Genomic DNA, 17,485 nt, shown 5'->3' with positions numbered 1-17,485 from the left:
GCATTAGTGCAACCCTATGGTACTCAGCAGGTCCATCTGAACATGGCCACCAAAATATCTGCAATTGTGAAAAAAGTCGCAGTCGCGGATCGCTACATGCCGATGTCTGACTAGCCACCCCCTATTACCATCCAGATATGTCCAATAAAACACCACTTCTCTGTGCCCATAATCTAACTCCCCCCCCCTCCCCCAGACGGCAATCATCAGGATGTATGCCATCAACACATTGTCCACCTCTGAATTTTATTATTTTAATATTATTCCTATTATTCCACTACATCTCTTCCCATGCTTCCATACAGTGAATGGATGTCAGCATTCTGATTGGTGGATAGCTCCAGTCATCTACCAATCAGCATGCTGACAGCCGTTCACTGGCTGCAGGCTGGGAGGCAGGTAGAGAACGCTCTGATTGTGTGACCATCACCCACTCCTGTTCGGAGGCCCCTAGAATTGTGGGGCCCTGGGCAGCTGTCCAGTGTGCCTATACGTTAAGATGGCCATGCCACTATGAGTTCAAGGGCCTGAGACAGAGGTGGAGGATGCTCTGGTGGCGTCCAATGTTTTCAGTGTGCTCATGTGTGGACGTTGCACTATGAAATAGCACGCAGATACATACAATTTCAGTGGGCATTTCCCAAATGGCAACTGGGGGGAAGGGGAGGGGGTGGCTAGCCAGACCTGGGCTTGTTGTGGTCAGCTACTGCATCTAAAAATGCAGTTGCAGTCCTGTTCAGATTAGTGCCACAGCCGGGAACGTCTCAGTAGGAAACTTATCGGCTGTGGCATTGGCATAAAGATGCAGTTGCTACATCCACCTTTGAATCCGGACCCAAATCAGCAGCTGAAACAGTAGTCTAAGCTGCGGCTGGCTAGTGAAGCCTATTTAGCCAGTTACATGCTGACCTTCTACTGCAGACTGTGTGACTGCACATCAGTTATTACTCTCCTCACCTCCGAGTGCCGAATGTGGCCCCAGGGCTTCGAGTAGTCCAAAACTTGTCTATGGGAACTAGAGTATTTAGTAACACAAAGCAAAAAAGTTTGTTTTCTTTTTAAGGCAACATCAATTTTCTGATAATCTTCGCATCTGATCCTAGCCACAGGGGCTCATAACACAAGCATGACATTTCTGACAGCAAAATGTTTAATGTGCATAAACTTGATTCTAGACTGAATGTGCTAAGAAAGGCTCAGATGAGTTCATCTTTGTCCTTCCTCCTCCTTATCTTTATTACACATATCATTTTCCTCTTACCTTGTCCGACCCATTTGTAACGCTATCTTACATCCTTCTGTCTGTCTTTCACGAGACTACAGCAATTAACATTTTTTAAATTGTAACACTTGATGAGTTGGTCCCATGGGAGCTCGGGATGGTTCCAGGTACATTTGTCTTGTATTAATGACACTCATAGACTCACTGAGTAATTCACTGCCAGTAACCTGAAGCCAGGCCAATGCGTCTGTAAATGTAAAGGGAACATTCTGTACGCCCTGCCTGTAACTAGGATTTATTCATCAATACATTTTAATAAAATATACGTCCATGAGCCTTTCAAAGGAGAACTCTGCATACTCATATTCACAGAGACAGATTTAGGGGTCAGGCTGCCCCTTGGCACAACATTAATGGTCACCCCCGCCTCCTAAAAAAAAAAAAAACAACTCCCGGATTGTCCCTTCATAGGCTTCTCATTACCCCTTTCATAGCTCATTTATCACCATTTCCTTCCATATCTCACTGCCCCACAATGCTCTTCTCATACCCCCCTCACACCTTACTGCTCCCCACCCCTCACTGCCCCTCTACTGCCCTCATACAGACTTACAATGGTGCGAGGAGTGGGAGTACTAATTACCCGGTCCTGTTGTAAGGACCTGGGTCACGCACGCCTAGTGGAAATCCGCCACTGTGTATTAATTAACATGAGTGTAATCAGTTATATTGCTAACACGCGAAAACAAGTGAAAATGAAGCTGTCTTGTATTGCTGTTGAGTCTCAGTCCTGACCATACTGTAAACCTGGCCTAAGGCACCAGCAATGGATACAAGTTAAAATGGTCTACATCTGTTCGCAATTACATGTGCAAGCCATTGCTATGCTCAGCCTAGAGCGCCTTTTCCCTCCTACATCCCACGTCTCTAATAGTGTGCAGCCGTGTGATATTCATGCAAGTATGTAAAAATTAATATGTATATATCTGAATATACAAACACAATTATATATATATATATATATATATACACACTTACATATATATATATATATATATATATATATACGCAGTGGAGCAAGTATAATTTTTTTATAGTAAAAATGGTTGTGGTCACGTGGCATGAGGGGGCGTGGTCACACAAAACTAGGAGAGTGGCTACATGACAATAGGGGCATGGCCACATTATGCCACACACCGTAATGCCCATTACACATTATGCCTCACACCATATTGCTTATTAGACATTATGCTACACACCATAATACCTATTACACATTATGCCAGACACCATAACACCCATTACACATTATGCCACACACTGTAATGCCCATTACACATGATGCCACACACCGTATTGCCTTACATATTATACCACACACCGTAATGCCTATTACATATTATGTCACACACAGTTATGCCACTGACACCATTTTATGTCCCACACACAAAAATGCCACTTATAAATGATGCCCCAGCGGTGGGCTGGTGGTACGTACCACCCTGTACCACCCTACTTTCAGCACTGTATATACGTGCATGCTAATGACAAAGGGTTATTAACCCACCAAGCCTAATTTGCAGATATAAAGAACACAAGCGCACCACAGCAGGGGAACATAGTGTGACAAGTGATCTGCTGCAGTTGCCGATTTACTTTGTTCTTCTAATGAAGACAGAGATCACATAATCCTGGACTATATACTACATACTGCCAAGTATAGCCTTTTGCTGTAATGATGTATTCCCTCTGAGACTCCATAGCAACGTTTTAGGAAATTTTGTACAAAGTTAAACTGTGACAGACAGTCACTGCACAACACACAGAAACATCTCTCTGTTATCTTTACTTTATCCTCTTGCAGCAAAGCTACTCATTACTGAGGTAACGTATGCTGTCCTGCATTTTGTGCACGACCCTTGACCTGTTGGGTTGCCACATGGCATAGCGGTATAGAGAATGACGTGTGCAATATTTATACCTGCTCATATACAGTATGTATTTACTGCATATTTAATTTCCATTCCATGTACAAGTCAGTAACATGTTACTGTACCTCCTAACAGCGCTGGATGGCAAGGGTGTCATAAGGACAGTTTGGGGTTCACCGGCTGCATTCACTGAGCGCGTTTAAGGTTCACAGATCGCAATGAATTGAGTATTTTTTACTTTCACACATTACAATTTAATTATAAATGATATACTTCCAATAGTGAATGCTACGCTGTTTGTGGTTCACCATTAACAACAGATTAAATGTATCAATATAACATGTGTTGGAACATGTGTGGAACATGTGTGCACCAGCTGGAACATACGTGTAGTTGAACATTCTAGGACAAATTCAAACCTGTTAACGTGATTTAATTGGTCAAAATTTCAGGAAATTCCATTAAACTCTTGTACTGATTCACTGAAGCAGTTTGGGAAAAAGTATCTGGCTATTTCAAGCAAATCTAGTTTGGAGTATCAGAGAGTAATCTTCCATGTCAAGTAGTATACTGTAAAGGGCCGTACGGATGGGGGGATGTAGAGGGAGATGTGGGCTGAGCGAACCGCTCAGCACACATCTCTCCCCCCGCTCAGCACAGAGCGATGTGCTGAGCGAGGGGGGGTACACGGGGGGCCGCTCATTTCACCCAGCGGTGAAATGAGCGACCTGCTAGATTGTGCCTGCATGCAGGCCAATCTAGCACCGGCGATAGCGACATGCAATACCGCGCATCGCTGTCGCCGCCACCCCTACACACGGAGCGATGTGTTCCTAATTTCTAAGCAATCTAGTCAGATTGCTTAGAAATTAAGTGAACGTCGCTCTGTGTGTACCCCCTTAAGTATGGTGATCTTTGGATTTAGCAATAAACCAGTTTCAGCATTTAGTTGTGTCTGTTATACTGTGGCTCGAATCGCAACATATAGCCCCTCTTGATGCACCAGGTCTCGAATGACTTGGCCACAAACTCCTATTTTGCTCAATGTGTGCATTTTATTCACGTAAATAATACAACTGGAATGTACAAAACTGCTTAACCCGATGCAAGCAGCGTGACTTTGCCTCATGCCACGTTCCGTTGTGCTTCATCTGCAACTATGGGGCCGATTCAGACCTGATCACTACTGTGCGTTTTTGCACAACGGGCACTCAGACACAAACTGCGCGTAAGTATGCACACCAATGCGCAGGCGCATCGCATGGCTATAAAGCAGATTGCCGCTCAGCGATGGGTTTGTGCGAATGATCCATTCGCACGGCAATCGCAAAGAGACTGACCATTTTCAGGGAGTATTTGGAAAAACCCTGACGTGCCCATGAATTTGCAGAGAGGGAGTCTGACGTCAAATCCGGTCCTGAACAGCCTGCAGTGATCGCAGCGGCTGAGTAAGTCCTGGGCTGCGCAGAGACTGCACAGAATCTATTTTTGCAGCTCTGCTACACATGCGACCGCACACTTGCACAGCTAAAATACACTCCCCACGGAGGCAGCGACTATCCAATCGCAGGGCTGCAAAAATCGCTGCCCAGCAATCAGATTTTAATTACCCCCCTATGTACGAGTGTTATACCAATTCCTGTGCAGGTAAAGTCGCAGTATTGCATTTTTGGTACACTGTGAACGGATTTTCGCTGCTTCTGCGATGGAACTAAAATGCAAAATGTAAAGTCCAATACTGTTCGCTACTCATCTCAGATCATCAGTCATGCTAGGCATCTCGCACCCTACGGCATAAAGACGCCAAGTGTATGAGAACAGATCTATATCTAGTTATTACCTTACACCATCACCTCGGTTATTGTAATTTAGGGGTACATTTACTAAGCAGTGATAAGAGCGGAGAAGTGAGCCAGTGGTGAAGTTGCACATGGCAACCAATCAGCACTGAAGTAACATCTATCATTTGCATACTATAAAATGATACAGAGCTGCTGATTGGTTGATGGGGAAATATCTCCACTGGCTCACTTCTCCGCTCTTATCACTGCTTAGTAAATGTACCCCTAAAAGAGGTCCAGCTGTACATTTAGAGATTTACTTCAGTCTACATTGTATACTAAAAGTCCCCAGCGCTCACATAACATTGAAGATCTATTTAGTATAAGATGGAGTATATTTCCTGCAATGCAGGCCTTACAGGTTTAAGGTAAGTGGCCCCATGTGTAACTTGATATAATTTATTTTGCTTTATTTAAAAGCCATTATTAGAGCTACACTACCACCTAGGAAAATATCTTTCCAAATTGGCCTCCTACCCTTCGTTCATCTCTACAGCCCAACCAAACACCAGGCGGAGAGTGGGCGTGACCTAGAGGACAAGAGACCACAGATGTGATTGGTCCTCCCATTCACACACACGCTCCACCACAATTTCAATATGAATTGAATTGAATATGACTAATTTGCTGGTTTTACAGTACAGAAGCGGGAAACTTTAGGAAAATACTTCTGCAGTGCTAAACTCCCATCATTTTCATAAAAAAAGTATAACAAATTCATAATGTAGTGGGATCCGCCTTAATATAATCTCATCAACAAACGTTATAGTATGCATTAGTCTATTGAGCAATGTGGGAATAATGACAAGACGCAGTTTTGAAAAAGAGAAGAAAAAAAGAAAATTATTTTGACCTGGTACGTAGTTCCTGTGTGAGAGGTTGTAGGGTTCCTAAAAACATTTCATTTTATAAGCAGACCTCTTTATCTCAGCCTTACAGGGTGTGTGCTTCACTGGTCCCCACTGCTCAATGCAGTCAGGGCAGTCGAGAGATGGGATGGGCCCGAGGTACTTTTCAAGGGGCGTGGCCTAATCATAGCAGTTGTGGTCATGTACCCTAGAAAAAATACTGAAATTTTTTTTATTTTAAGCACCTCTATAGCCACACTGCAGCCAAATACACAGCAGAGTGTGCTGGGCTGAGGAGAAGAGCTGCAGCTGTTGCTGCCAGGTAAGGGGGAGGGGGATTGGGCCCCTCCATCAAACCCGGGCCCGGGTAATTTGTACCCTGCCCCCCCCTCTCTCGACACCAATGAACGCATTGCTGCTGTTATGGTCTTTACAAACGCTACATATGTTTAAAGAGCTGCCGCTGCATTTAATGAAAGGAGCCTGGAGGAGGCAGAGAGTCGAGGGAAAAGTAGAGATGGAATGTTATGGGGAAGAAAAAACGTATTAACCGGGAGGTAGACTAGTAAAAATTTGAATGGAATAGACACATTGGAGGAAATTCAAATCTTATCGCACCCCCTATCTCCCATCTAAAGTGTCGGGAGATAGAGGGGCGATATTCAAATGCCCCCCGTTACCACGCTGATCGCGTCCATTACAGTCGGGTTTAGGCACGCAAAGCACCTAAACCCGACTAAAATAATAGGCGCGATCGTGAAAAGACCCGATTGGGCGCCCATACGGGTCCGTTTATGAGCATTTCAGCAGGCTACCCCTGGGGGTAGCGCGTTAAAATGAACTTGTCGCACCCGTCGGCAGTAACATTAGAATACTGCCGGCGGGCGTGATCGCGTCTGGGAGGGGAGGAGAATATCTGAATCCGGCCCTATAGGCTTTAATATCAGCTTCTAACTGCCATGTTACAGACTGGGTTTGAGAAATGACAGTTAGGAGCTGGATGGCTGGCACTTTATCACCGTGCTATTTATCACTTTTCAATGCTTAGTACATCTGGCCCTTATTCTGAGTCATAAGCAATTGGCCACAGAGCAGTGGCTATTGGCGGTTGGCCATCTGCAACTTTAGTATTTACAAATTATGCCATGAATCTGGTTAATAAGTTAGTTACATACCTGTGTATATACTATCTGACAGCTTAGTTTCCTTGTAGAAGCCATCACAGTACCCGATGCCTCTGGAATTCTATATAAAGCTTCCCATCCCAATGTGCCAGCCTCTGCAGTTATTTTGCAGCCTCTATTTTACACCTCCTCTGCACCAACATCCACCGCGTCCCATTTATACAGGAAATAAATATACTTTTCCAGTAATTAAAGATTCAGTTGTTGCTGCTAGGCAGGCGTAAGTGTGGTGACATTACCAAATAGCACCCTGTCGTCTCTGCAATTCAGACCCACTAAAAAGTATCCTTTCCACAGATAAGGGCCTGCAGATATGAGGCAGCTCACAGATTTGTGGCACAGTAGCTGTGGGTTTACATCCAACAAGGGTGTGCTGATGGCTTTTTATTACAAACTGATCACTTAATTGATTTCTAGGTAAGCTGGCCCCAGGGTGTGTGTTTGTTTTTGTGTTTGTGCGCCTGTGGTAATTAATTACACTGTAACCCAGGGGTGGTTAAACCACAACCTGTGGGACAAATGCGTACCGCCACATGCAGAGATTTGGCCCCATCCGTGATTCCTCTGGACCAGAATTCTGCAGATTTGCATCCATGGGCAACGTCACTGAGTACAACACGACCAGACCTTGCTGCTCTGCCTCCGGTCCACCCATGGACAGAGGCATTACTCAGAGGAGGCAGCTGGAGGCAAAGCAGCAGAGGGCAGGCATCACTGGAGTGACGTGTATGTTGTGCAATAGAGAAACGGCAGAGAAGTCTAGGCCTTCGGTAATGAAGGTAAGCAATATAATGTCCTGAAGGGGCTCTGAGCATATAAAGGGGCATCACTCAGTGTATCGGAGGCTGGCATATAAATGGGCAGGTCTGAGTGTGTTCTGTGTGGCATATTACCAGTTGGGGTATTACTGTGTGATATATTATTAATTTGGGTATTACAGTGTGGCATGTTGAGGGAATTACAGTATGGCATATTATCGAGGCATTACTGTGTGATATATTATTAATTTGGGTATTACAGTGTGGCATGTTGAGGGAATTACGGTATGGCATATTATCGAGGCATTACTGTGTGATATATTATTAATTTGGGCATTACAGTGTGGCATGTTGAGGGAATTACAGTATGGCATATTATCGAGGCATTACTGTGTGATATATTATTAATTTGGGCATTACAGTGTGGCATGTTGAGGGAATTACAGTATGGCATATTATCGAGACATTACTGTGTGATATATTATTAATTTGGGCATTACAGTGTGGCATGTTGAGGGAATTACAGTATGGCATATTATCGAGGCATTACTGTGTGATATATTATTAATTTGGGCATTACAGTGTGGCATGTTGAGGGAATTACAGTATGGCATATTATCGAGGCATTACTGTGTGATATATTATTAATTTGGGTATTACAGTGTGGCATGTTGAGGGAATTACAGTATGGCATATTATCGAGGCATTACTGTGTGATAAATTATTAATTTGGGCATTACAGTGTGGCATGTTGAGGGAATTACAGTATGGCATATTATCGAGGCATTACTGTGTGATATATTATTAATTTGGGCATTACAGTGTGGCATGTTGAGGGAATTACAGTATGGCATATTATCGAGGCATTACTGTGTGATATATTATTAATTTGGGCATTACAGTGTGGCATGTTGAGGGAATTACAGTATGGCATATTATCGAGGCATTACTGTGTGATATATTATTAATTTGGGTATTACAGTGTGGCATGTTGAGGGAATTACAGTATGGCATATTATCGAGGCATTACTGTGTGATATATTATGAATTTGGGGTACTGCTATGAGGCATCTTATCAATTTTGGCCACTACTGTTTGGCATCTTGTGAACTTGGGACACTACAGTTTGGCATATTATGCATCTCATTGCAGTGAACAATATCGAAAACTAGAATCAATCAAAATATTATTATTTCAAGATATTTTTTAGTAGTGTTTTATAGAATAAGATTTAATCAGAAAAGAAGACTTACCAATAAGCAGGGGGGCTATCGGTACAAAAGTATTCAGTGGCCCTCCACAGTAGGGCACTCCAGGAAAAAAGTATGGATGCCCCTGCTGTAACCTCTAATTATGCAGTGTCTGATGAATGCATAACATTCTGTGTGTTATGTTGGTGATATACAAATAATAATAATAATTTGCTCATTTTACATCGGTATCTATAAATCCAGGATCCGGAAACAGTACCACCTGCATATTGGACATTAAGTGCCTCTGTGATATGTCACAAAAGGGCAGATGTACTAAGCTTTGGAGAGTGATAAAGTGAAAAGAGATAAACTACCAGCTCCTGTCATTTTTCAAACACAGCCTGTAACATGGCAGTTAGGAGCTGATTGGTTGGTAGTTTATCTCTCTCTGCTTTATCACTCTCCAAGGCTTGGTACATCTGCCTCAAAAACTGCTTCCACCAACAAAATGGCCGCCTGTGCTGTGTGTATGTGACTGGTGCTTTTTTAAGCAGGTATTGGCCCAGATGGTAACATATATCTTTACCACACATTTTCACACAGCGTGTTATCTTTGCTATATTTATGGCCATATGTTAATTTTAATAAATGGAAGCCCTTGGCTGCAATGTATGGCGGGATGTGGTTTTGAACAGCGGGGCAGGGGAGGGGCAAGATGCCATGTAGTGAGGGGCATTTAACAAACTGTGGTGCCATATCCTCCGCCCATCAGATAGGTAGCACTGGTGCAGACACATACAAACCTGGGGAGAACAAATAAACTACACACATATAAGGTCCTGGGCAATAATCTTAATGGTCCCCAATTACTTTCTGCTCCAGCTCAAGGCTTTTTACATGTGTTCCAAATCTAATTTTAGACCAGGTTTTATAATAAAACAAAACAAAGGTAACAAACATTCCCAGGTAAAACTAAAACCGCAGAAACCATTATAAGGGTGCATCCAGACCACTGGTCGCTGCCATATGGATCCTCTCCAAAACAGATATTCTTAAAATCGTCACATTGCATTCATACAAATATAAAAGTTAACTGTCAAACCACCTAAAAGCTCTTGACTGAAATCTACACACTTAATAATGACCCGGAGTGATCTGATAACTTGAAAATGAGAACAAAGACATACATTTTCTAGGTATGATCATTCTGTATGCAGCAGATGGCAGGGAATGTAACACGATGAGCAGATGTCCATCTCAGTGCAGAGCCACATTAGTTTCCTCACCATTCCACATGGCAAGAGGGACTTGGTCATTTAATGTCCAGCTCCATACAGTAATCCTTCTCTGCGCCTCAGTAAACACTCTCATTACATAGGCTGTTCTGTTTCTCTTTCTGAATAGCTGGTCATAGTCAAAAAACGCGTTATTAGCTTGGTAATTCAATTTCCCAGTTACACACAGCAATTACTCCATCCAAAGTCCTTTCCACTGCACTCGTCTATGGCCAGGCTCTCACTCCCAGCAATTCCACATCTGTCTGCTGTGGTGCATTGCCCTCTGGTGAGATCAGCACTACGTAAGGACCACTGATCCCTACTACAAGTATAGTAATTATGTACACCACTGTAGTTTTAGCAAAGTGTGGATCAGCCAAATACATAAAAAAACAGAAGTAATGTTAACGACCCAAGAAGCTTTTGCTAATCAATACAATGAGGACATCACAGAGGAGCTCATGATACGTCACTGACGCGGTGAAGGCACTGCAGAGTAATATAGTACAAGAAAATCCCCCACTTACCAATGCATTGTACAGTATAGCATAGCGTCACATCATTTACTAATGGAAGTCAAGCCTTTGTCTGTACTGTAAGATCATTTTATTTGTTCATTTACTGTATCAGTAAGCCAAGACAGGTACAGACATAATTACAGTTGGAATCACATATGGCAAAGGTATATTTCCTCCATTGTGTAAAGCTACAACAGGCGCTAGAAAATCCATAGGAATTTACCCAAGGGTGAAGCCTCTTTTCTTGGCTATCAGGGCACTTATTCACAGTGCCATAGCAGGTAGCCTACGTGCAACAGACCACCACTCAACACCCAGGGTGTATGTGACATTGGGCCTAATTCAGACCCGATCGCTGCTGTGCGTTTTCGCACAGCAGCTGATCAGGTCTGAACTGCGCATGTGCCGGTGCCACAGTGCACCGGCGCATGCCAGACAGCCGACGGCTGTCTCAGCCCAGCGATCGCCTCTGCGGCAGTTGCTGGGCGGGCCAGCTGCATATGTCTGCCAATTTAGGGGTGCGGTCAGGGCAACGCAGGTGTGCCCGGACCGTGCGGGGGGGCGGGCCGTGGCATCAGCGTGACACCATGCACAGCTGCTGCGGTCCGGACAGCGACGAGTAGCTCCCTGCCAGCGCAGGAGCTGCGCTGGTAGGGAGCTACTCTTCACTTGTGCGGCGGGGTAGGGCCTGACATTTGGGGTGGACTAGCCCTGTGCTGTGCGTCCCCCCGCATGTCTGTGTGACTGATCGTAGATGTGCCAAATTTACCACATTTATGATCAGGTCTGAATTAGGCCCAATAAGCACTGGGGAAGCTCTGGGTGCAGGAAGGATGGTTGTCTGATTGGTCAAAGAATACGCCCTGCATCTGTCTATGTTGTGGGGTGCCTAAGGTGGATTGCAAGACTGAGGGGAAAGCCTGGTCACTTCCCCGATGGCACCCATGTCAGGGTGCCATCGGGGAAACGAACAAGCTGCCCCCTCAGTCTTGCATCCCTCCCTCATTATGGCCCTTTTTTTACACGCCAATAGGGGTTGAGTTCGGCCACAGGCATTGTAACCAGAGCACATACAGAGCAATAATGGAGGGTGTATAAGACACAGTAGATGCACTGTATGCTTTCTTTGGCATTAAGCAGGCAGTAGAGCTGTAGAACACTACTTTTATCCAAGGGGTCTGAAACATTAAACTTGTGGGAACAGGGTGTTTCTGAAATGGCTACAAATATATTATACGTGCTGGGACCCATGCAGAGTTGGAAGTAAAATGGGAGAAAATTACTGAAAAAGAACGTTCTTGCAAACAAAACCTATTTCCATTGGATTCACACGAGTTGCATTCACCTCTGCGCAGGCGACAGATGCGGCTATTTTTCGACAGGTCACCATCATCCGAGTGTACTTGCAGCTCCCTATAGTAGGTACAAAACTTGCCCTCCTAACATGGACATGTGTGAATATTTGCAGGTCTGCATGGCCTGCTCTGAAGTTTGCCTATGTGAGAGTGTGTTCTCCGGCCTCATTTCCGACTCTATAGACATAAACAGGGAGATTTATCAAAGCTTGGAGAGAGATAAAGTACTAACCAATCAGATTCTAACTGTCGTTTTACAGGCTGTGTTTGAAAAATGACAGGAGCAGATTGGTTGGTACTTTGGGGTCTATGTAATAAGCCTAGGAGACAAAGTGGACAGAGCTAAAGCACCAACCAATCAGCTCCTAGCTGCCATGTTACAGGCTGTGTTTAAAAAATGACAGGAGCAGATTGGTTGGTACTTTATCTCCCTCCACTTTATGTGGGAGATGCACTAAGCTTTGGAGAGGCTGCCCATTGACTTAACATCGCGGACCTGCGGCTGTGAATACTCTGCCGCGATAAGCACCACAACACCAAAGGGAGAGGACACATCTGTATGTTTTCCTGCAAGAGTAAGCAGTGACTAGATAATATGTGCATACTCCATACACTCTGCATACAGCATGTGAGGGAATGTTGTGCTGGCAGTGTGTGTGTGTGTGTGTGTGTGTGTGTGTGTGTGTGTGTGTGTGTGTGTGTGTGTGTGTAGGGGGGGGGGTCATATGGACTTTACAACAGAACATAAATACATGCTAGTAGCGACTGGAAAAATATCAGCTCAAAACCATGTCAGTGATTCTCCACTGTGGAAAACTGCAGGTGAAATAGTCAGTGTGACACTACTCTTAGCATTACAGTGCACTGGGCCTACCTGCAGCCCGCAAGCACCTCCATCAACCTTACACCTCTCCTAGGCTGGCAATGGTATTCTGAGGTCTGGAATATGTTATAAGCTCACAGTGTATGTTCAGCTAGTCACAGCACTCTATCATTTTCCACGTACACTCTGTCTCTGCGAGCCTCCCTGCTCTGTGCAATCTGTTCCTGCATTCTGGTGGGAGATTCAGCTCTTCTGTGATGGGAGCCACAGTCCTGCGCTTACACACAGCACTACAGATGATCACTTATGATAAGTGAGGGGGAAAGGAGACACAGATAGTGACATCACTGCTGGATCTTACAGTCTGATGGACCCCTCAGACCTGGCCCCTGTCTGATCTGCCCTTGTCCCTCTGAGGCCAGTTTCCGTTTCTATTATTTGATTTAGAACCTGCAAGTTGCTCAGAACTTGAGCCAAGTGCTGTAACTAGGATGAAAGCTGCTATCACTCCTACCATCACCTGTCTGGCTATATTATCCCATCCCATGACCCTTAGCTATCCAGCAGCAGACGGCGTTACAGTTACATATGACTTGTAAATACAAAACCGCCCCAATTACATTATTTTAAACCTCTCTTAGAAGTTTGATGACCAAACTTTTGGGTGTCTACCTGATTTGCTTTGTCTCCCCACAGTCACTGCTATAATAGAATTATAATACTACCACCAGTGTTGTATGACCCCTATACAAGGAATGGTTTATTCCCACAGATTGTGCCTTTAAGTGTTTATGGGTCTGGCATAATTAATAACCTGCCAACATACTCCAGCTGTTAAGGAAAGCACGGTTCAGTGCAGTATTACCCCAGGGCACCATTCACAAACTGGATTCTGTTTTTCATAATCATAACATAAATAACATTTTCTGAAGGCATGGGATATATATCTATATATATGTGAAAACCAGAACTGAAAACAAATATCCCCTAATCCATCCCATAAATGAAAAATACCCCCGACACACACACACACACACACACACACACACACACACACACACACACACACACACACACACACACCTCTACCCCCCCCCACACACACACACACACACCACCACTAGTCCCCCCTCTCCCCCCTTACCTCTAGCCCCCCCCCCCCCCCCACACACACACCACCACTAGCCCCCCCTCTCCCCCCTTACCTCTAGCCCCAACCCCCACCCCCACCCCCAACCCCCCAAAAAAAAATTGTTGGGAGCTTAACCCTAGACCAGTGCAAAACAGTTCAGAGTAATTATTGGTTCCATGTTTACTGTGTCTCATACACCCTCCAATGTACTACATAGCTCCGGGCTCTGCTTATTATGGTAATGTGTAATGTAAAGTGCCCTGCTCTGCTAAACCCTTTCTTCATATGTGACATAACGGGAACCAGACTGTGGGCTGTAAGACCTGCTGTGATTGTGTTCAATCACACTCCTCCACACTTATCAGTACACCCATAGTGTACCTCACACTATACCCAGAACTACGCACAGGTGCCTAGGGCACATACCCAATTATTATTATTATAATATAGTGTACACACACACACACACACACACACACACACACACACACACACACACACACACACACACACACACACTGTACATATATATATATATACACACCCACACACATACACACAAACTATATATAAATATATATATATATATATATACACACAGACACACAGACTGTACATATATATATATATATATATATATACACACACACACACACACACACACACACACACACACACACACACACACACAAACTATATATAAATATATATACACACACACACACACACACACACACACACACACACACACACACACACACACACACACTGTACATATATATACACACACATACACACAAACTATATATAAATATATATACACACACACACACACACACACACACACACACACACACACACACACACACACACACACATACATAATATATACATATATACATATATATATACACACACACACACACATAAACACACAAACACAAATGTATTGCAGCAATTTAGTAAGAGATGGACTTATACGTGGCCGTGCAGTGTGGGTGTTGTTGCGTATGGGAAGTGAGGGTATCGGAGTAAGTGACAGACTGCTAGACAGTGTGAGAGGACATGGAGGATCTGACAGACAGAACAGGCAGAAATGTAAATAAAAGTAGCATAATAAATGAGAATATGTTGGGAAAACATGGATTAGAATGTAAGGAATATGGGATTTCTCCTAAGGGCCGGCTGGACGGGGTGAGGAACATAGACATATAAATAGTAGAGATTTGTAGGGAATAAGGGAGAGCAGCAGTGATGAGAGGTCCGCGGAGAGCTGAGCTGCGGGGGCCGGGGCACAGCTGCAGTGAGCGCACGCACCCCAGGCATGAGAGTACCCGCCGCACGCGCTGCCAGTCCCTGCTCAGCCTCAGCAGGCGAGACCGGCTCCCCGGCGCTGTACCCCCAGCATCACCCGCACTGCAGTGCCGCTCCGTCCTCCTGGCACTGCCTGGGGAGAGAGAGAGAGCGGACCCGCACCCGGGGAGACAGGCAGCAGCTGGGAGCAGGAGAGGTGACAATCTATAGCCATCTGCAGGACACCGCACAGTGATCTATCAGCTAGAAATAACACATCGATTCAGCAGTGACAGAGGGGCCATCATCCATCTTCCTCCACGGACACGTACCAGGCACGTTTACACCTGATTCCTGCACCATCCCTGTGCAATGAGGCTGGATGCAGTGTCACACACACAGTTATGTAATAAACACCTTGTATGGCCTCCAGCGCCGGCTGCTGACATTATACTCCGCTCTGTGCAGTGGGCAAGGAGAGCAATTATGTAGGCAGGCGATGGGTACCCTGCCCTTCCCATCTTCTATAGCCGGGCATCATCCATCACTCACCACAAGCACTGTATGATCACACACTGACTGGGGGCTGCCCGGCTCCTGGGGGAGCTCCCTGCAGGGTCTGATCGTCCGGACTTACCTAGGCGCCTTGTTGCATTCCTAGAACAGGTGTTTTGTCAGGGATACCTGCAGGAAGCTCTACCACCAACAACACACAGTATGTACAAAGGCAGCAGGAACTTTTTATCCATGTACACAATGCTGTACTACGTGTACAACTATTCCTGCTGGGATTCATGTCTGGATGAAGAGCTTGCACTCTACTACAGTACGTCTGGAGTCTGAGATGTGAGAAGTGATGTGCTGCTTACAGTCAGGCGGCCTCACCTGCTATCCTGGTGAGAAAATATGTGTAGATAGATAGATAGATAGATAGATAGATAGATAGATAGATAGATAGATAGATAGATAGATAGATAGATTAGATAGATAGATAGATAGATAGATAGATAGATAGATAGATAGATAGATAGATAGATAGATACACACACATATCTATCTATCTATCTATCTATCTATCTATCTATCTATCTATCTATCTATCTATCTATCTATCTATCTATCTATCTATCCTGCTTCTTCTTCGGTATGTGTATGGGTTAGTATATACGCAACATACAATCAATAAGCCTGTAGATAAACCATAGTGTACAGAATAATACAGATACTGTCCCAACTTAACCCTTTCAGTACATGGTTCTGAGCTTGTCAGGCTTACCTTCCACAGCTTGAACTTGCCAAACCAGAGATAAAAGCAACATCCAGTTTAGTTCCATTGTTGGGATGCAGAGAGGTTACTTTTTGCCACCAAGCAGAAAAATATATGTATATATAGATATTAAATAACTACCAGGAGAAAAAAAAACATAAAAAAAAAAACATAAAAGCAAAATGCTGTACTGCAGCCCAAAATCTTCAGGGTTCCCCCTTACAAAAAATACAAATAAAAAAATAGATTAAATCCTTATTTGGCATATAATTCTCCAGTTGTCTTGCTGTGGAGCATTACTGAAGTCCCAGGTTGGAGATGCATGATCCAGCACTGCTTGTATGCCTGTGTGTGCATGCATGACAGGAATTCTGTAGTCCCTGTGTCAGGGTGCACTAGGCAGTGTAGGCTCCCAGTGTATGTGTGCATGTGTGTGCGTGTATGTGGGCATGTTTGTGTGGGATGTGGAGGGTGAATTGTAACAAGGATATCCCAGATTCACATTGCAAGCTGTAGTAAAGTGTGCACTGAAGGAGCACTAGCACTGAAACTGGATTGGGGGGGGCAGTTATCACCCCCCACTCACACAACTCCCCTCTTCTCCAAATCCACCGGCTCTCCCCCCCCCCCCCCTCTTTTTCCCATCCTGTCTGAATTCTACACACCCCTCACACCTCCCAGCCAATCACGGAGCACAAGGAACACTCATCCACCCCTCCCCAATCAATAGCAGCCCCTCCTTCCCCCGCTATTGTTGAAAGAAAATTACTTACATTGACCTGCAGAAAGAAACACCGGGACTGGTCTTGTCTGTGCGACAGCGCCATCTTGTGGCAACTATCC

At 44.6% G+C, this 17,485-nt stretch overlaps 1 protein-coding gene across 3 annotated transcripts in view; it reads right to left on the bottom strand.

The window, feature by feature from the left end:
- The window catches only part of EPHB1 (EPH receptor B1), a 336,049-nt gene extending 318,803 nt beyond the window's left edge, over nucleotides 1–17,246 (bottom strand). For all 3 annotated transcript variants that reach the window (XM_063915532.1, XM_063915533.1, XM_063915534.1), the window contains exon 1: nucleotides 16,652–17,246. In XM_063915532.1, the coding sequence (XP_063771602.1) occupies nucleotides 16,652–16,709 (58 nt within the window). In that variant the 5' untranslated portion in view covers nucleotides 16,710–17,246. The remainder of the gene's footprint in view (nucleotides 1–16,651) is intronic.
- Nucleotides 17,247–17,485: the final 239 nt, after the last annotated feature.

Source organism: Pseudophryne corroboree, chromosome 4 (assembly GCF_028390025.1).
Source record: "Pseudophryne corroboree isolate aPseCor3 chromosome 4, aPseCor3.hap2, whole genome shotgun sequence".
NCBI classification, from domain to species: domain Eukaryota; kingdom Metazoa; phylum Chordata; class Amphibia; order Anura; family Myobatrachidae; genus Pseudophryne; species Pseudophryne corroboree.
The sequence above is the reverse complement of the archived record's forward strand: the minus strand, read 5'-3'. Positions and strand labels throughout refer to the sequence as shown.